General features: G+C 36.6%; 1 protein-coding gene across 7 annotated transcripts in view; it reads left to right on the plus strand.

Annotated features, from left to right (window-relative positions):
• The window catches only part of ATRX (ATRX chromatin remodeler), a 298793-nt gene that overhangs the window by 34340 nt on the left and 243155 nt on the right, over positions 1 to 21298 (plus strand). For all 7 annotated transcript variants that reach the window (XM_004777108.3, XM_013048169.2, XM_004777110.3 and 4 more), the window contains exon 2: positions 17231 to 17343. In XM_004777108.3, coding sequence (XP_004777165.1) covers positions 17231 to 17343 — 113 coding nt within the window. The remainder of the gene's footprint in view (positions 1 to 17230; positions 17344 to 21298) is intronic.

Raw genomic sequence — 21298 nt, forward strand, 5'->3', positions numbered from 1 at the left:
ATATCCAGGAGACATAGAGAACTACCATCAAATCAACAAAAGCGGGCCAATACCAAAACATTGTAATTAAAATTGCAAAATACAGTGATGAAGAAAAATATCTTGGGTGTCTGGGTGGCTCAGTCGATTGAACATCTGACTCTTGGTTTTTGGCTCAGGGTATGATCTCAGGATCATGAAATGGAGCCCCATGTTGGGCTCTGTGCTTAGTGGGAAGTCTGCTTGAGATTCTCTTTTTCCCTCTGCCTCTCCCCCTACTCCCATGTGCTCTAAAATAAATAAATATTTTTAAAAATCATTAAAAAATTCGAAAGCAGCAAGACAAAAGAAATCCTTAACTGACATGGGAAGACCCATAAGGTTCACTGCAGATTCCTCAACAAAAACATGGCATGCCAGAATGGAGTGGCATGATATCTATAAAATGTTGAATGGGAAAATTCTGTAGCTAAGAATATTCTATCCAGCAAGGCTATCATTCAGAATAGAAGGAGAGAGAAAGAGTTTCCCAGACAAACAATAAAGGAGTTTGTGACCATTAAACCAGTCCTGCAAGAAATATTAAAGGGGACTCTGAGTGGGAAGGAGAGACAAAAAATGATGATGACAAGAAAGTAGTAGAGAAAAACTCCAGAAGCCATGACAAATAATAAAATGGCCCTAAATGTGTATCTGTTAGTAATCATTCTGAATGTGAATAGACTTAAAAAGCTCCAAACAAAAGATATAGGGTATCAGAGTGGATAAAAAACAAACAGGACCTATATATATGCTACCTACAATGGGATTTATGTTAGATCTAAAGGCATCCGCAGATTGAAAGTGAGGGGTTGTAGAAACATTTAGCATGCAAATGGATGTCAGTAGGAAGCCAGAATAGTTATGCGTATATCAAATAAAATAGACTTTAAAGCACACTGTAACAAGAGACAGGATAGGGCAGTATATCATAATAAAGGTGCCTGTCAAAGAGAAGATCTAATTGAAATTATTTATGCACTCAACATGGGATCACCCAGATATATAAAACAGTAACAAACATAAACGAACTCATTGGTAATAATACAGTAGTTTCAGGGGACTTTAGCATTATCAATGGACATATGATCTAAAAAAACCAGCTAGGAAACTGTGGCTTTGAATGACATACTGGAGTAGATGGACTTGAATATATTTACAACACTTCATCCTAAAACAGCAGAATGCACATTCTTTTGAAGTGCACATGGGACATTTTCCAGAATAGATCAAATACTGGGTCACTAATCCAGCCTCAACAAGTACAAAAAGATTGAGAACATACCATGCATCTTTTCTGACCACAATTCTATGAAACTTGAAGTCAACCACAAGAAAAAAATTTGAAAGGCCTAAAAACATGGAGGTTGAACAATATGCTACTAAAGAAGGAATGGGTCAACCAGGAAATCAAAGAATAAATTAAAATATACATAGAAACAAATAAAAACACAACAGTTCAAAACCTTTGGGATGCAGCATTAAGAGGGAGGTAAATAGCAATACAGGCCTACCTCAAGGAAGAAATATCTCAAATCAGCAACCTTACACCTAAAGGAGTTAGAAAAAGAAATACAAATGAAGCCTAAAGACAGTGGAAGACAGGAAATTATTAAGATTAGAACAGAAACAAATAATATAGAAAGTAACCAAACAAAAAACCCAGATCAATGAAAATAGGAGCTAGTTCTTTGAAAAGATCAATTAAATTGATAAACCCCTCGCCAGACTTACCAAAAAGGAAAGATAAAGGAACAAAATAAAACACGGATGAGAGGAGAAACAACAAATACCACGGTAATACAAACAATAAGTGAATATTATGAAAAACTATGCTAACATATTGGACAACCTGAAAGAAGTGGATAAATTCCTAGAAACATAAACTACTAAAACTGAAATAGGAGGAAGTAGGAAAGTTGAACAGACTGATAAGCAACAAATTGAATCAGTAGTCAAAAATCTCCCAACAAACAAAAGTCCAGGGCCAGATGGCTTCTCAGAGGAATTCTATGAAACTTTTAAAGAAGAGTTAATAACTATTCTTCTCAAAACTATTAAAAAAAAAGAAATGGGAGGAAAACTTCCAAATTCGTTCTATGAGGCTAGTATTATCCTGATACCAAACCCAAATAAAGACTCTGCTAAAACAGAGAAATACAGGCCAATATGCCTAATATGCATGCTAACATGGATGCAAAAATTCTCAGTAAAATATTAGCAAACTGAATCCAACACTACATTCGTCACTAGAAGTCCAATGCGCTATCCATTGCGCCACAGAGCCACCTCCAACACTACATTCAAAGTATCATGTATTCCTGGGCTGTGACAGTGGTTCAGTATTCCTAAGTCAATCAGTATGATATACCACATTAATAAAATGGTAAGAACCATATGTTCCTTTCAGTTGATGCAGGAAAGTATTTGACAAAGTATAACATCCATTCTTTTTTTTTTTTTTAAAGATTTTATTTATTTATTTGACAGAGATCACAAGTAGGCAGAGAGGCAGGCAGAGAGAGAGAAGAGGAAGCAGGCTCCCCGCAGAGCAGGGCTTGATCCCAGGACCCAGAGATCATGACCCGAGCCAAAGGCAGAGGCTTAGCCCACTGAGCCACCCAGGCGCCCCTAACATCCATTCTTGATAAAAACCCTTAACAGGATGCCTGGGTAGCTCAGTTGGTTAAGCAGCTGCCTTCTGCTCAGGTCATGATCCCAGCATCCTGGGATCGAGTCCCACATCGGGCTCCTTGTTCTGCAGGGAGCCTGCTTCTCCCTTTGCCTATGCCTATTGCTCTGCCTGCCTACTCTCTCTCTCTCTGACAAATAAATAAATAAAATCTTTAAAAAAAAAAACCCTCAACAAAGTAGGGTTATAGGGAACGTTTCTTTTTTTTCTTAAAAGTTTTTTTTTAAATTTTATTTTCAACATAACAGTATTCATTATTTTTGCACCATACCCAGTGCTCCATGCAATCCGTGCCCTCTCTAATACCCACCACCTGGTTCCCCCAACCTCCCACTGCCCCCCCGCCACTTCAAACCCCTCAGATTGTTTTTCAGAGTCCATAGTTCTCATGATTCACCTCCCCTTCCAGTTTCCCCCAACTCCCTTCTCCTCTCTAACTCCCCATGTCCTCCATGCTATTTGTTATGCTCCACAAATAAGTGAAACCATATGATAATTGACTCTCTCTGCTTGACTTATTTCACTCAACATAATCTCTTCCAGTCCCGTCCATGTTGCTACAAAAGTTGGGTATTCAGGGATGCCTGGGTGACTCAGTTAGTTAAGTAACTGTCATTGCCTCAGGTCATGATCCCAGAGTCCTGGGATCGAGTCCCACATCAGGCTCCCAGCTCCGGTAGGGAGTCTGCTTCTCCCTTTGACCTTCTCCCCTCTCATGCTCTTTCTCACCTTCTCTCTCTCTCAAATAAATAAATAAATAAAATCTTAAAAAAAAAAAAAGTTGGGTATTCATCCTTTCTGATGGAGGCATAATACTCCATAGTGTATATGGACCACGTTTTCCTTATCCATTTGTCCGTTGAAGGGCATCTTGGTTCTTTCCACAGTTTGGCGACTGTGGCCATTGCTGCCATAAACATTGGGGTACAGATGGCCCTTCTTTTTATGACACCTGTATCTTTGGGGTAAATACCCAGGAGTGCAATTGCCGGGTCATAGGGAAACTCTATTTTTAATTTCTTGAGGAATCTCCACACTGTTCTCCAAAGAGGCTGCACCAACTTGCATTCCCACCAAGAGTGTAATAGGGTTCAGAGGGAACGTTTCTTAACATCATAAAGGCCTTATATGAAAACCCCACAGCTAATGGTATCCTTAGTGGGGGAAAACCAGCCTTTTCCCCTCCTCTATGGTTAGGAACAAAACAGGGATGTCCACCCGTACCACCATTATTTAACATAATATTGGAAGTCCTAGCCACGGTAAGCAGACAACAAAAGGAAAGGCCTCCCAATTGGCAAGGAAGAACTCAAACTTTGACTGTTTGCAGATGAAATAATACTTTATATAGAAACCCAAAAGACTCGACCAATAAATTGCTAGATCTGATAATGAATTCAGTGAAGTTCCAGGATACAAAGTCAACATACAGAAATCTGTTGTTTTTATACACCAGTAATGAAGTAGCAGAAAGAGAAATCAAATAATCAAACCCTTTTACAATTTTATGGAGAAAGAAGATGTCTAGCAATAAACCCGACCAAGAGGTAAAAGGTCTATAATCTGGAAACTACAAAACAGTGATGAAAGAAATTGAAGATGACACAGGGAAACGGAAAAACATTCTATACTTACGGATTGGAAGAACCAGTGTGAATGTACACATTCAGTGCAATCCCTCTCAAAATACCATCAGCATTTTTCACAGAGCTGAAAGAAACAATCAGAAAATTTGTATGGTACCACAAAAGACACTAAATACCACAAGCAACTTGAAAAAGAAAAAGCTGGAGGCATCACAATTCTGGACTTAAAGCTATATTACAAAGCTGTGATCATCAGGACAGTATGGTACTGGTACGAAAACAGACACATAGATCAATGGAACAGAAGAAAAAACTCGGAAATGGACCCACAATTATAAGGTCAACTAATTTTTGACAAAGCAGAAAAGAATATCTGGTGGGAAAAAAGACAGTCTTTTCAACAAATGATGTTAGGAACACCGGACAGCCACATGCAGAAGAATGAAACTGGACCACTTTCTTACACCATACAAAAATAACTCAAAATGGACTAAAGATCTAAATGTGAGTCATAAAACCATCAAAATCCTGGAGGAGAACAAAGGCAGGAACCTCTTCGACCTTGGCTGTAGCAGTTTCTTACTAGACGTGTCTCTGGAGGCAAGGGAAACAAAAGCAAAAATGAACTGTTTGGACTTTATCAAGATAAAAAGCTTCTGCACAGTGAAGCAAGCAATCAAAACTAAAAGGTAACCTATGGAATGGGAGAAGATATTTGCAAATTACCAATCTGATAATGGGTTAGTATTCAAAATCTATAAAGAACTTAAAAACTCAATACCCAGAAAGCAAATAATCCAGTTAAGAAATGGGCAAGAGGACATGAATGAGACATTTTTCCAAAGAAGATATCCAAATGGCTAACAGCCACATGAAAAGATGCTCAATGTCACTTATCATCAGGGAAATACAAATCAAAACTGCAATGATCACAGTCAGAATGGATAAAATTAAGAAGACAGGAAAGAACAGGTTTTGTCACGGATGTGGAGAAAGGAGAACCCTCTTACACTGTTGATGGGAATGCAAACCGGTTGCAGCCAGTTTGGAAAACAGCATGGAGATTCATCAAAAAGTTAAAAATAGAACTACCTTGGGGCGCCTGGGTGGCTCAGTGGGTTAAAGCCTCTGCCTTCAGCTCTGATCATGGTCTCAGGGTCTTGGGATCGAGCCTCGCATAGGGCTCTCTGCTCAGCAGGGAGCCTGCTTCCCTTCCTCTCTCTCTGCCTGCCTCTCTGCCTACTTGTGATCTCTGTCAAATAAATAAAATCTTTAAAAAAAAATAGAACTACCTTATGATTGTGCATTGTACTATTAGATGTTTACCCAAGGAATTAAAAAATACTAAGAGGGATATGTGCACCTTGATGTTTGTAGCAGCATTACCTACAATAGCAAAATTATGGAAGGAGCCCAAATGTCCATCGACTGATTAATAGATAAAGTGTTGTATATATACACACAATGAAACATGACTCAGCCATTAAAAAATGAAATTTTACCATTTTCAACGACATGGATGGAGCTAGACGGTATTATGCTCCACAAAATAAGTCATAATTTCACTCATATGTGGATTATAAGACTCAAAATGATCTTAGGGAAAAAGACAACCAAACTAAGATACAGATTCTTAACTATAGAGAACAAATGGATGGTTACCAGAGGGGAGGTGGGTGGGTGGATGGATTAAATAGGTGATGTGTTTAAGGAGTGCAGTTTTGATGAGTGCTGAGTATTATATGTTGGTGTGGAATTCCTGAATTGCACACCTGATACTAATATTACTGTGTATGTTAAGTAACTGGAATTTATATAAAAAGTTAAAAAAATGGAGAGGGGAATATTTTTGTCACTGTATCAAACATACAAGAGTAGAAAGAAGATAAGGACTGTTTTGATTGTTCAGTTTTTTCAGCAAATAATTGTTAGATGATTGTTTGCTGGTTACTGGGGGATAAAGCAGTGAAATAGATATTCTGTCACCCATGAGAGCCGTTTTTTCCTAGTGTCATATGTATTTGTGAAGTTTTCATGTCATTGTCTAGAGTCATTGTTTAGTTATATCCATGATTGATTTATTGTAAATTCAAGACATTGGAGTGAAATTGGTTAAAGGCCTGGTCCATTGAAAAGTTGCTATGAATTTTTTTGAGTACTTTGATAATCTCTCCCTATTCCTTATTATTTTAAAAAGCAAGCTTAATTAAAAAAAAAGATTTTGTTTATTTGGGAGAGAGAGCGTAAAGGGGGTGGGGGCAGAGGAGAGAGATTCAGACTCCCTGTCGAGCAGGGAGCCTGATGTGGGACTTGAAGGATCCTGGGATTATTACCTGAGCCGTCAGCAACTGCTTAAGGGACTGAGCAACCCCAGTACCCAAACCTCTACTTTTTAAGTAATTTATAATTAAGATCTGGATAAGGTATGATTTAGGAGTTATCAGCTGTATTTATGTTATGAGATTTCTTGTTTTGCATGAGCTTTATTTTTGTGAATGACCATTTATGTCCCAGGTTTCTGGTTATGACAAGGCTTAGTGTCTGGTTCCAGTGCTTCTCAGTTTGAACTTTGATTTAATATACTGTAAACCTTCATTAGAATATTTTGCTCATGTACTAGTAATTCATATTTAGCCATATTTTAATTGGATGTATAAGGAGGGTTTTGAGTGTTTTCGCTGGTTTTAAAAAGATATTCTAGGATGTCTTTGTATGTCCCAGAGTGGCATAGTAAACTAATCTGCTATTTTAGGAATCTCTTTTAAAATTTTCCATTTAAGAACTGCTCTGAAGGCCAGCGTCCCTGTTTTAGTGTTTGTTTAGCTCTTTTAAAATTTTTGACTTTGGTCTTTTGTAATGTGTCCAAATATACGTTGGTCTACATATGACTGGGTGACTTGTGACAGAAAAAGGCATTTATGGTATTAGATTGTTTTGAATGCTTATAGTTGCCATATAATAAGTGCTGATTAAATAAAGAAGGGAGGCAAATTCATTAATTCTTACACTTAATTTTTTGAAGATTTCCTTTAGTTTTTATTATCAAACTTAATATATGAAGGATAGAAGGATGCTTTTGTTCTGTCTAAAAAGAAGTGAGGTATGAAGCTTACATTCTCAATACTTCATCAGTATATTTTTAGACTTAAGTTATTGAATGTAAACAACTATGTAAACAAATAACTAATGAGTTTTAGAACATTCATGCTCTGAATGTATTATTTAATTGGGAAAAATTTCAGATACTATAAATACTTCTGCACCTACCACCTAGCTTTATGAAATCTTACGTCATATTTGCTTCAGATTTCTTTTAAAGAAATAAAACATTAGAAGATAGAGGTGAGGTCTTATATCTTCTATATATATATACAAGTATGGATAAATTTATCTGCATCCATAAAAACATTATTTAGAATTTTTCAGCTTTATGAGTTTGACACCATTAAGTACATATTATTTCACAACTTGCTTTTTTTTTGGCATTTTTGGTTTTTTTCCCCTATTAATTATTTTTATCATTTTTATCATATTTATTATCATGTAATGTGTTATTTGCCCCAGGGTTACAGGTCTGTGAATCGTCAGGCTTACACACTTCACAGCACTCACCATATCACATACCCTCCCCAATGTCTATAAGCCAACCATCCTCTCCATACCCCCTCTCGCCCCAGTAACCCTCAGTTTGTTTTGTGAGATTATCTCTTATGGTTTGTCTCCCTCTTGATCCTATCTTGTTTCATTTTTTCCTTCCCTACCCCCAAACCCCCCACTCTGCCTTTCAACTTCCTCATATCAGGGAGATAATATGATAATTTTCTCTGCGCTCAGCATAATACCTTCTGGTTCCACCCACATTATTGCAAATGGTAAGATTTCATTTTTGATGGATGCATAGAATTCCATTGTTTTGTGTATACACACACACACACACACACACACACCCCACATCTTTATCCATCTGTTGATGGACATCTAGGTTCTTTCCATAGTTTGGCTATTGTGGACATTGCTGCTATAAACATTGTGTGCATGTGCGTGCCCCTTTGGATCACTGTATCTGTATCTTTAGGGTAAATACCCAGTAGTGCGATTGCTGGGTCATAGGGTAGCTCCGTTTTCAACTTTTTGAGGAACCTCCATGCTGTATGCCAGAGTGGCTGCACCAGCTTGCATTCCCACCAACAATGCATGAGGGTTCTTTTTTCTGCACATCCTTGCTACCACTGTTTTCTTCTGTTTTTGAATTTAGCCATTTTGACAGGCATGAGATCATATTTCATTATAGTTTGGATTTGCATTTTCCTGATGAGGAGTGACATTTAAGCATCATTTATTTTTATTTTTTTATTTTTATTTTTATTTTTTGTCTTTTGGCCATCTGAATGTCTTCTTTAGAGAAATGTCTGTTCATGTCTTCTGCTCATTTTTAAATTGGATTATTTGGTTTTGGATTTGTATAAGTTCTTTATGTATTTTGGATATTAACCCTTTATCAGATATGTCATTTGCAAATGTCTTCTCCCATTCATTAGGTTCCCTTTTAGTTTTTTTACGTTGTTTTTACGTTTAGTTTTTTTTACGTTGATGTTTTCCTTTGCTGTGCAGGAGCTTTTTATTTTGATGAAGCCCAGTAGTTTATTTTTGCTTTGTTTCCCTTGTCTCAGACCTATCTAGTTCTTACAGCCGATATCAGGGACTTTACTACCTGTGCTTTCTTTTTAGATTTTAATGGTTTCCTATCTCCCATTTAGATCTTTTATCCATTTTGAAATATCTTTGTGTTTGGTGTAAGAAATGGTCCAGTTTCATTCTTTTGCATGTACCTGTCTAGTTTTCCCAACACCATTTGTTGAAGAGACTGTCCTTTCCCATTGGATATTCCTTCCTGCTTTGTTGAAGATTAATTGACCGTATAGTTGTGGGTTTATTTCTGGGTTTTCTGTTCTGTTCTGTGTTTCTGTTTTTGTGCCAGTATCATACTGTTTTGAGAACTACAGCTTTGTAATATAACTTGATATCCTGAATTGTGATACTTCGGCTTTATTTTTCTTTTTTAAGATTGCTTTGGATATTTGGGGTCTTTTTGGTCCCATACAAATTTTTAAGATTTTTTTGTTCTAGTTCTGTGAAAAATGCTACTGAAGTGCTTTTCTAGGTCAGTCAGTAGAGCATGGGACTCTTCATTTTTGGGCTCTGAGTTCAAACCCCATGTTGGGCAGAGCTTACTTTAAAAAAAAAGCAAAGATTTGGTTTTAAAAATCAGTGTTGTTGGTAGTTTGGTAAAGATTGCGTTAAATGTGTGGTTTGCTTTGGGTAGTATAGACGTTTTAACAATATCTGTTAATCTAATCCATGTCCTCTTCAATTTGTTTCATCAGTGTTGTATAGTTTTTAGAGTACGGGTGCTTCACTTTGTTGTTAATTCCTAGGTGTCTTATTTTTGGTGCAGTTGTAAATGAGATTGTTAATTTTTCCTTCTCCTACTTCATTATTGATATATAGAAATTCAGCAGATTTCTGTATGTTGGTTTTGTATCCTGCGACTTTACTGAATTGATGTATTAGCTCTAGCATTTTTTTTTGTGTGTGTTTGGAATCTTTGGGTTTCCTATAGAGAGTATCATGTCATCTGCAAATGGTGAGTTTTACTTCTTCCTTACCAATTTGGATGCCCTTTATTTCTTTCTCTTCTCTGATTGCTGAGGCTAGGACTTCCAGTACTTTGTTGAATAAAAGTGGTGAGAGTGGACATCCCTATCTAGTTCCTGACCTTAGGGGCAAAGCTCTCAGTTTTTTTCCCCATTTTTCCATTGGGGAAACTGGTATTAGCTGTGGGCTTTTCATATGTGGCCCTTATTATGTTGAAGTATATTCCCTCTAAACCTACTTTGTTGAGAGTTTATATCATAAATGGATGTTATACTTTGTTGATGCTTTTTTTTTTGCATATATTGAAATCATCATATGGTTTTCATCCTTTCTCTTATTAATGTGATATATCACGTTGCTTGATTTGTGAATATTGAACTACTCTTGAAACCCAGGAATAATCCCGCTTGATCATGGTGAGTGATTTTTTAAAAAGATTTTATTATTATTATTTACTTGGCAGAAAGAGAGCACAAGCAGGGGGTAGTTGTAGGCAGAAGGAGAGGGAGAAGCAAGCTCCCTGCTGAGCAAGGAGCCCGATGTGGGACTCAAGATCCCAGGAGTCTGGGATCATGACCTGAGCCAAAGGCGGATCCTTAACAGACTGAGCCACCCAGGCATCCTGGTGAATGCTTTTTTTTGCTAGTATTTTGTTGAGAATTTTTACGTCTGTGTTTATCATGGATGTTGGCTTTCAGTTCTCTTTTTTAGTTGTGTCTTTATCTGGTTTTGGTATTAGAGTAATGCTGGCCTTATAGTGTGAAGGTTTTAGTTCCTTTTCCTTTTTTTTTGAAATAGTGTGAGGAAAATAGGTATTAATGCTCTCTTTTTTTTTTTTGAAGATTTTATTTATTTATTTATTTGACAGAGAGATCACAAGTAGGCAGAGAGGCAGGCAGAGAGAGAGGGGGAAGCAGGCTCCCCACTGAGCAGAGCGCCTGACTCGGGGCTCGATCCCAGGATCCTGGGATCATGACCTGAGCTGAAGGCAGAGGCTTTAACCCGCTGAGCCAGCCAGGCGCCCAACTCTTTTTTTTTTTTTTTTAAAGAATTTATTTATTTATTTGACAGACAAAGAACCCAAGTAGGCAGAGAGGCAGGAAGCGAGAGAGGAGGAAGCAGGCTCCCTGCTGATCAGAGAGCCCGATGTGGGGCTCGATCCCAGGACCCTGGGATCATAACCTGAGCCGAAGGTGGAGGCTTTAACCGACTGAGCCACCCAGGCGCCCCCACCCAACTCTTAATTGGTAGAATTCACCTGTGAAGCCATCTGGTCCTGGACTTGTGTTTGTTGGGAGTTTTTTGATTACTGATTCAGTTTCTTTGCTGGTTATTCATCTGTTCAAATTTTCTATTTCTTCCTGTTTCAGTTTTGGTAATTTATATGTTTCTAGGAATTTAAGATGTCTTGTAAATCGATTTGTTGTCCAATTTGTTGGTATTAGTATTTTTCTTAATATTCTCTTGTATTTCTCTGGTGTTGGTTGTTATTTCTTTTCTCTTATTTATGACTTTATTAATTTGAGTCCTTTCTCTTTTTTTCTTGATAAATTGATAAAGCTCTAGCCAGACTTTGTTGATCTTAGAAAAATCAGCTTCTGGTTTCATTGATCTGTTTTATTGTTTTTGTTTTTAGTTTCTGTATCATTTATTTCTGCTCTAATCTTTATTTTCTTTTGCTGGTTTTAGGTTTTGTTTGTTTTTCTTTCATTAGCTCCTTTAGGTTTAAGGTTAGGTTGTTTATTTGAGATTTTTCTTGCATCTTGATATATACCTGTGTTGGTATAAGCTTTCCTCTTAGAACCACTTTTGCTTCCTCCCAGAGGTTTTGGACCATTGTGTTTTCATTTTCCTTTGTTTCCATGTCCTGTTTTATATCTTCTTTGATTTCTTGGTTGACCCATTCATTGTTTAGTAGCATGTTATTTAATCTTCATGTATTTGTAGTCTTTCTAGATTTTTTCTTGTGGTTGACTTCTAGTTTAAGAATGTTGTGTTTAGAATATATGTATGGTATGACTTCAATATTTTTTTATTTTGTTGGGGCTTGTTTTGTGGGCTTACATGAAGATAAGTTGTTTTATTATTAAAATAAATGGCACTTAAAATTTAATGATATTTCCTTCAGACTTTTATAATCCTAGAATTTTGTAAATGAAGCTGAAGTCCCATTTGAACTGTTTTTAGTCTATATTGATTCATGTGGTTCTGGTTCATTTATTTAAGTGCTATATAGGATTGTGTTGTGTGAACAGTCTATTCATTCTGTTTATTTGTGAATAATTGGGTTATTTCCAAATTTTCTCTAGTGTAAGCAATGCAATTCTTTGTTTTTATCTTTAGTGGCCATGTGCAGCACAAACTCCCCCAATAACTTTATAATATTTGTCTCAGATATTGGAAAGTTTTTAAAGATATTTACCATTTTAACCATATTTAAGTGTGTGATTCATTGCCTTTAGATACATACATTGACATTCTTGTGCAATCGTTATCACTCTCCATTTCGAGAACATTTTCATTATTTTCAACACAAAACTGTTTCCATTAACGGTAACTGTGTATTACCTCCCCCTTCCAGCCTTGTAATACGCTTTCCTTTTCTATGAATTTGGAACTTCAACTATGTGGAATTTATACAATATTTGTTCTTTTGCTGTGTCTGGCTTACTCATTTAGTATAAGGTTTTTAAATTTCATTTAGGTTATAGCATGTGTCATAATTTCATTCCTTTTTGGGGAATATCATTCCTTTTATTTCATGTATCTGTTGTGTTTTATTTTTCCATTTATCTATCTTTGATGGATTTTGGTTATTTGTACCTTTTGGTTCTTATAAATAATGCTGGTATGAATGTTGGTGTGTAAGTCCCAGCTTTCAATTTCTTTTAGATATATACTTGGAGGTGGAATTGCTGGGTCATATGGCAATTCCATGTTTACTTTTTGAAGTATTACCATACTGTTTTTCTCCAGTGCTTGAACCGTTCAGTATTCCTACCAGCAGTACATTCAGGGTTCTAATTTCTCTACATCCTTATCAGGATTTGTTATTTTCCATTTTTTTGTAACATAAATGTGTGTGAAATGGTATCTCATTGTGGTTTTGGTTTGCTTTTCCCTAATAATTAGCAATGTAGTCTCTTTATGTGTGCTCATTGGATATTTGTACATCTTTTCTTCTTGAGAAATGTCTATTTAAGTCATTTTTTTAAAGTTTTTTATTTATTCATTTGACAGAGAAAGAGCACAAGCAGGGGCATCAGCAGAAAGAGACAGAGGGAGAGGGAGAAGCGGACTCCTTGCCAAACAGGGAGCTCGATGCAGGGCTTGATCCCAGGACCTTGGGATCATGGCCTGAGCTAAAGGCAGACACTTAACTGACTGAGCCACCCAGGTGCTCCTTAAATTTTTGTTGTTGTTGAGTTCTAGGATTTTCTTATGTCCTGGATATGAATACCACTTGAGATATATGATTTGGAAATATTTTCTCATATTCTTTGGGTTGTCTTTTCACTCTCTTGATGGTGTACTTTGATGCACAGAAGGTATTCATTTTGATGAAATCCAGTTCGTCTATTTTTTTTTCTTCTGTTGCACTTTTTCTGTCGTATTCAAGAAATCATCATGGAATATAATAATATAATGTCATGAAGAATTTTTCCCTATGTTTTCTTCCAGAAATTTTAATAGTTTTAGCTACTGTGTTTATCTTTTTGATGCTTTTTGTGTTAATTTTTATATGTGATGTCAGGCAAGGGTCCAGCTTCAGTCATTGACCATATCTATACAACGGTTTAGTTTTGAGTTCTCTATTCCACTGGTCTGTATATTTGTCCTTTTGTCCAGACCACACTGTTTTGATTATTTTAGCTCTGTTGTTCGTTTTGAAATCAAGAAGTGTGATCTCTCCAACTTCTTTATCATTATTGTTTTGGTGTTTTGGGATTCAATGAGTTTCTCCATGAATTTTAGGATGGGTTTTTCTATTTTTGCAAAAATTGCATTGGGATTTTGATAGGGGTTGAAACGAATCTCTAGGTAGTTTGTGTAATACTGTTATTTTAACGATATTTACTTTTTCTAATCCATCAACACAGGGTTTCCATTTATATGTGTCTTTAATTTCTTTGAGTAGTGAAAACAGTGCTGTTTTGCAATTTTCACTGTACAAATCTTTAGCCTCCTTGGTTAAATTAATTCTAAAATATTTAATTGTTTTCAATGCTGTTTTAAATGGAATCAGTTTCTTAATTTCCATTTTGGACTGTTCGTTGTTTGTGTATAGAAATGCAACTGGTTTTGTGTGTTGATTTTGTATCCACTAACTTTACTGAATTTGTTTATTAACTGTCTCAGAAATTTTTGTGATATAGTTAAGGTTTTCTGCATATAAGATGCCATCTTGTGAACAGAGATAATGTAACTCTTTCCTGCTTGGATAATAGTATTTTTGTCTGTGCTATTTTAAACAATCATGACGTGAACAAAAATTTTAAATTACTTACTGTTCATTTTTCCAGAAAAACCATTTTGGTCAATGTGATCATACCCATGATCGTATAACTAAATTTCAGAGACTGTGTGGTCCATTGCTGTGTCTGAAGCACAGCAGCCCATCTATGGGAACAGGTAGATGAATGAGTTGAAAGTGAAAAATAGTTATGTAAGACATTATCATTGAAGGAAAGTGGGTAATGAATACACAGAAGCTTTCTTAAAACTGCATGTGAATCTACATTTATCTCATGATAAAATATTTAATTTAAAAAGAGGCTAGTTCCTCTGTGCATCAACATCTCCAAAATAATAGTACAAAAGAATACACATAAAATATTTGGAATTCTATAGTTCCTCTTGGAAAAAAAGTATAGTAAAATATCCAAGGGAAAGAAATTAGCCTGTAGTTATGAATACTGACATTAGGACTCAAATACTGAAATTAGGACTCGTCTAAAATCTTGTCATTGATGATGTGATTAGTTTACAGGAAGAATTAAATATTTTTGATCTACTTGCAGATAGGCAGGTCAGATTTCACAGGTCATCTTCATCAAGCCACTGTTAAAATTGTGTGACTATGGGGCGCCTTGGTGGCTCAGTGGGTTAAAGCCTCTGCTTTGGCTCAGGTCATGATCCCAGGGTCCTGGGATCGAGCCCCGCATCCGGCTTTCTGCTCCACAGGGAGCCTGCTTCCTCCTCTCTCTCTCTCTCTCTCTCTCTCTGCCTGCCTCTCTGCCTACTTGTGATCTCTGTCTTTCAAATGGATAAATAAGATCTTTAAAAAAAAATTGTGTGGGGCACCTGGGTGGCTCAGTTGGTTAAGCAACTGTCTTTGGCTCAGGTCATGATCTTGGAGTCCTGGGATCAAGTCCAATATCAGGCTCCCTGCTCGGCAGGGAGTCTGCTTCTCCCTCTGACCCTCCTCCTTCTCATGCTCTCTCTCTCATTCTCTCTCTCTCTCTCTCAAATAAATAAAATCTAAAAAAAAAAAATTGTGTGACTATAAGCATGAAGGCTGAACACATTGTTTCCCAGTAGAGATTTTTAACCATTCCTAAAGGATGGCTTTAAGGGCTTATTTAGTATGTAGTACTGGTTGAGTCAGCTTCATATTTTGGTAGAGAGAGGAAGAAAGTGACAACCATGTCTAGATTTAATAAAAAATATCATTCGTAATAGTTCACAGTTATAAAACTGATGATTAGTTAACGTGTGTGGTTTTGCCTTAGGAAGATTGTTCACTTTACAAAAGGATTGATAAATGTTGCCTTTTTAAATAGTTGGTGTTGGTATGTTTAAAACACTATTTCCACAAATGAGACTTACACAATGCAAGGATTATCTCTATAGTGTGATTCCAGTTTCTCTATACCCTTGCCAACCCTTACTTTTCATTTAAAAAATTATTATATCCACCCTAATGAGTGTAAAATAGTATCTTGTGGTTTTGATTTGCACTTTTCTAATGACTAATAATCTTGAACATTTTTCATGTGTTTACTGGCACTTTGTATATCTTCTTTGGAGAAGTGTATGTCTATGTCCTTTGTCTGTTTTTTTTTCTAGGATTTTATTTATTTGAGAGAGAATGAAAGAGAGCCAGCAAGGTTGAGGTGGGGGAGGGTCAGAGGGAGAAGCTGACTCCCTGTTGAGCAGGGAGCCTGATGTGGAACTTGATCCTGGGACTCCAGATCCTGGGACTCCAGAATCGTGACCTGAGCTGGAGGCAATTGCCTAAACAGCTAAGCCACCCAGGTGTCTATGTCCTTTGCCCATTTTTAAATTGGGTCCTTTTTTTTTATTGTTAAATTACAAAAATTATTTATTAAAAGGATAAAAATCTATTTTTTTAATTTTTAAAGAAGATTTTATTTATTTATTTTACAGAGAGAGACACAGTGAGAGAGAGGGAACACAAGCAGGGGGAGAGGGAGAGAGAGAAGCAAGCTTCCTGCTGAGCAGGGAGCCTGAGGCAGGACTCAATACCAGGACCCTGGGATCATGGCCTGAGCCAAAGGCAGCAGTTTAAGGACTGAGCCACCCAGGCGTCCAATAAAAAGCATTTAAAGAAGATATACCATCTTATTTGAAGGATATATATATATTATGCAAAAGGATATTAATACCTTTTCAGATGTATGATTTGAAAATAGTTTTCTTCAGTTGTATGGCTCATCTCTTCACTTTCTTAATGGTATCTTTGAATACACAAAAGTTTTAAATTTCAGTCGTCAGTTTTATCTATTTTCCCTCTTTTAAGCTTAGTAAATCCTGTATTCGAAATGGGATACATGTTTATTTTGTGCATTCTTTTAAGGTTTCAGCTTTTATAAATCTGTTGGGTTACAGATACACTTATTAATATAACTTAGCAGGATATGCTGTAATGATTTAGTTACATAAATATTTCCCTGGGAATCTGTGAGCTCTGCTAAGTTCTGTTTTGGATTTTCTTCATCTTTTTGTCATTAATTATTCTGTGACAAGCAGAAGATAGAGTGATTAAAAAAATACAGAAGGCTTCCAGGGAGTATTTAGTAAATATATTTGATACATTATTGCTATTTTAAATGATGTAAAGCAAAGTCACATCAGCATTTTACTCATGTTTTCAAATCTTTAGTGAAATAATGAAAATTCATTTACTTTTATTTTGAATATATATTCTTTCAGACCACTTACAGTATAGGTATGTTTTCAGTTTGTTAGACCTTTACATTTGATTAAATACATGACAGGCTAATTAAAGAAGTTCTTTAAATTTTTGTTTTGATAGTGAAAGCAAGTTGAATACATTGGTGCAGAAGCTTCATGACTTCCTGGCACACTCATCAGAAGAATCTGAAGAAACAAGTTCTCCTCCAAGACTTGTGATGAACCAAAGCACAGGTAAATTGAGAAATAATGTGCAATATCTTCTAGTCTATTTTCCATTTCGTTTTGGGAAAGAGCAGCTATTGAAGGATTTATTAGCCCTACTGAACATAGTGTTTAGCTGGTATCTGATAATTGGAGGTTTTAATTTAGATAAATAAAATACAAGGTTATATGGATAGGTGCTTAGAAAAGGATGCACTATGATTTTATGTATAATAGAGATACCTTATAGCATGGGTGATAAATGTTCACTATGAAAAATAGGTAGTATTAGAAGAGGTGGGAGCAGTATAGAAATATATTATTTTAGTTATTTGTGTATATGAGTTAAAATTTTTTAAAAAATTTTATTTATTCATTTGACAGACAGAGATCACAAGTAGGCAGAGAGGCAGGCAGAGAGAGAGGAGGAAGCAGGCTCCCTGCTGAGCAGAGAGCCCGATGCGGGGTTCGATCCCAGGATTCCTGGATCATGACCTGAGCCGAAGGCAGAGGCTTTAACCCACTGAGCCACCCAGATGCCCGAGTTAAATTTTTTTTTAAAGATTTTATTTATTTGTCAGAGAGAGAGAGAGAGAGAACAAGCAGGCTCCCTGACGAGCAAGGAGCCCGAACGGGGACTTGATCCCAGGAAACTGGGATTATGACCTGGGCTGAAGGCAGCAGCTTAACCGACTGAGCCACCCAGGCGTCCCGAGTTAAATTTTTTGTAAAGATTTTATTTATTTATTTGACATACAGAGATCACAAGTAGGCAGAGAGGCAGGCAGAGAGAGAAGAAGGGAAGCAGGCTCCCTGCTGAGCAGAGAGCCTGATGCAGGGCTCAATCCCAGGACCCTGAGATCATGACCTGAGCTGAAGGCAGAAGCTTTAACCCACTGAGCCACCCAGGGACCTCTATGAGTTAAATTTTTACATTGTTCATAACTTCTCTGAATAGAATTGGTGCATTTTTTTCTTTTTCTTTTTCTTTCTTTTTTTTTTTTAAAGATTTTATTTATTTATTTGGCAGAGAGAGATCACAAGTAGGCAGAGAGGCAGGCAGAGAGAGAGAGAGAGAGAGGAGGAAACAGGCTCCCTGCTGAGCAGAGAGCCCGATGCTGGACTCAATCCCAGGACCCCGAGATCATGACCTGAGCCGAAGGCAGCGGCTTAACCCACTGAGCCACCCAGGCGCCCTGGTGCATTTTTTCTTAACAAAAATGTCTCAATACCTCCTTTCTACCTCCTTTTCTCCTTTGTAAGTGTCCTATATCATGTGGTGATCCTTTTTGAGGTTTTCAAGGGTGACTACATATGTAAGAGCTGAATACACACACACCCACACACACCCCCCACACACGCACATGCATTTGCACTACAAATACAATATGTACAAAAAGTATAAGAGAAATAGACCACAGTAAGAAGTTCAGCCATATGTGTAATTAGTATCTCAGAAGGGAGAAAAGATATAGTGGATCAGAAACCTAGCTGTTGCAAATAACTGCAAACATGGCAGCTTATAATAATCCAAATGTATCATTTCACAGTTCTGTAGGTCAGGAGTCCAGTGAGCCTTTCTGGGCTCTCCTTAGGGTATCACAAGGCTAAAGTTAACATATCATTGAGACTATGTTCCTTTCTGAAAGTTCTGTGGAAAAATCCATGTCTGTGCTCATTTAGGTTGTTGCCAGAATTCAAGTCCTTGTGGTTATAGGTCTAAGGTTCCCATTTCTTGCTGGATGTTGGCCAGGTTCCTCTGTCTTAGCTTAAGGCTGTTTGTATTTCTTCTCTAATGGCCCCCTATATGTTCAAAGCCAGCATGTTGAGTCTCATGCTTTGAATCTAACTCTTGATTGCTTCATCAGCCATCATCTGGAGAAATTTATCTACTGTTAAGACTCATGTGATTACACTAGCCAAATTCCTTTCACCCCTCCCTCCAATTCTTAAGGTCAGTGGTGCTTTTTTACATAGTACAGTCATGGAAGTGGCATTTCCTCACATTCCTAGGTTCTGGAGATTAGGGAGCATGAAATCTTGGGGGCCATATGTAGAAATTCTGCATACTGTAGTATCCATTCATGATTCTTGGCTGAATGATATATTACTTTGATGGGTTCCAAATGCTGAATAATCTTTTATTATTTATATGTTTTAGTTGATATATTGCTATAAGTATATGAGAGGGCTTTACATTCTATTCTCTCTTCATTTGTTTAATTTGTATATGCTAATATTCTTTCTTTGTTAATATCTCTATCATTATTTCAGTGTTCTTTTGTATCACTCTTGGCAAGTGGGAGGCCCTTCTTTATGGCTCCTGCTAACCCTTTTACGCATCACCATCCTAGAGCACTTCGTTATTTTCTGCCCTCTTAAGATGTTGAATGTATATTTTGCATTGTCCTTTACCTGGCCCAGAAATCAGTTATTTCTCCAAGGAGTTCCAGTTCCTTTTAGTGAGATACTTTATTTAGAAAACAACATCTGGTTGTACAGTGTTCTTTTCATTGCCACCAGGACATCTTTGGTTACAGGCCCTTTCACAGAGAAAAGTGGCTATCTGTGTTAATATTTTCATGAATTGATATTGATAGTTTTGTTTTTTTATTAATTTATTTTTAAATTCTAGTATAACTAAAATGCAGTTTTATATTATTTTCAGGTGTACAGTATAGTGATTCAGCAATTCTGCACATTAAGAGTGCTCTTAGTCCCTTTCACTTACTTCACCTACTCACCTGCCCTCTGGTAACCACCTATTTGTTTTTAGTTTGTGACTTTTTTTCTTTGTTTTGTTTCTTAAATTCCACATACAAGAGAAATCATGTAGTATTTGTCTTTCTCTGACTGACTTATTTTGCTTAGCACTATATCCTTTAGATCTATCCATGTTATTGCAAATGGTAACATTTCATTCTTTTTTATGGCTGAGTAATATTCCATGGTAGATACATACCACATTGTCTTTATTCATCTATTGATGGACACTTGGGTTGCTTCCATATATTGGCTATTGTAAATAATCTGCAGTAAACATAGGTGTGCACATATCTTTTCAAATTAATGTTTTTGTGTTTCGGGGTTAATACCCAGTGGTGGAATCACTGGATCATATGGTAATTCCAATTTTAGTTTTTGAGGAACCTCTATATGGTTTTCAATAGTGGCTGCAGAGTTTGAATTCTTGGCAACAGTGCACAAGGGTTCCTTTTTCTTCACATCCTTGCCAACACTTGTGGTTTCTTGTGCTTTAAATTTCTTTTATTCTGACAGGTGTGAGGTGATAGCTCATTGAGGTTTTGATTTGCATTTCCTTGACGATGAGTTGATGTTGAACATCTTTTCATGTTGGCCATCTCTATGTATTTTTTGGAAAAAATTTTCTTGATGTCTTTTGCCCATTTTTAAATTGAATTATCTGTGTGGGGTTTTTTTTTTTTTTTTTTTTGGTGTTGAGGTGTGTAAGTTCTTTATATATTTTGGATACTAACCCATTATTGGATATGTCATTTGCAAGTATCTTTTCCCACTCAGTAGGTTGCCTTTTAGTTTTGTTGATTGTTTCCTTTGCTGTGCAGAAGATTATGTTTTATACTACAAATCAAATTATTTTTGCTTTTGTTTCCCTTGTCTCAGAAGACTTACCTAGAAAAATGTTGCTGTGGTGGATGTCAGAGAAATTACTCTGTGTTCTCTTCTAGGATTTTTATGGTTTCAGATCTCACATTTAGGTCTTCAGTGCATTTTGAGTTTATTTCTGTGTATGGTATAAGAAAGTGGTCCAGTTTCATTCTTTTTCTTTTTTTTAAAAGATTTTTATTTATTTATTTATTTGACAGAGAGAGAGAGAGAGAGAGAGATAGATAGATATTGATCACAAGTAGGCAAAGAGGCAGGCAGAGAGAGAGGAGGAAGCAGGCTCCCTGCTGAGCAGAGAGCTCCATGCGGGACTCCATCCCAGGACCCAAAGATCATGACC

This window comes from Mustela putorius, unplaced genomic scaffold (genome assembly GCF_011764305.1).
Source record: "Mustela putorius furo isolate JIRA1106 unplaced genomic scaffold, ASM1176430v1.1 tig00003862_pilon_pilon_pilon, whole genome shotgun sequence".
Classification (NCBI taxonomy): domain Eukaryota; kingdom Metazoa; phylum Chordata; class Mammalia; order Carnivora; family Mustelidae; genus Mustela; species Mustela putorius.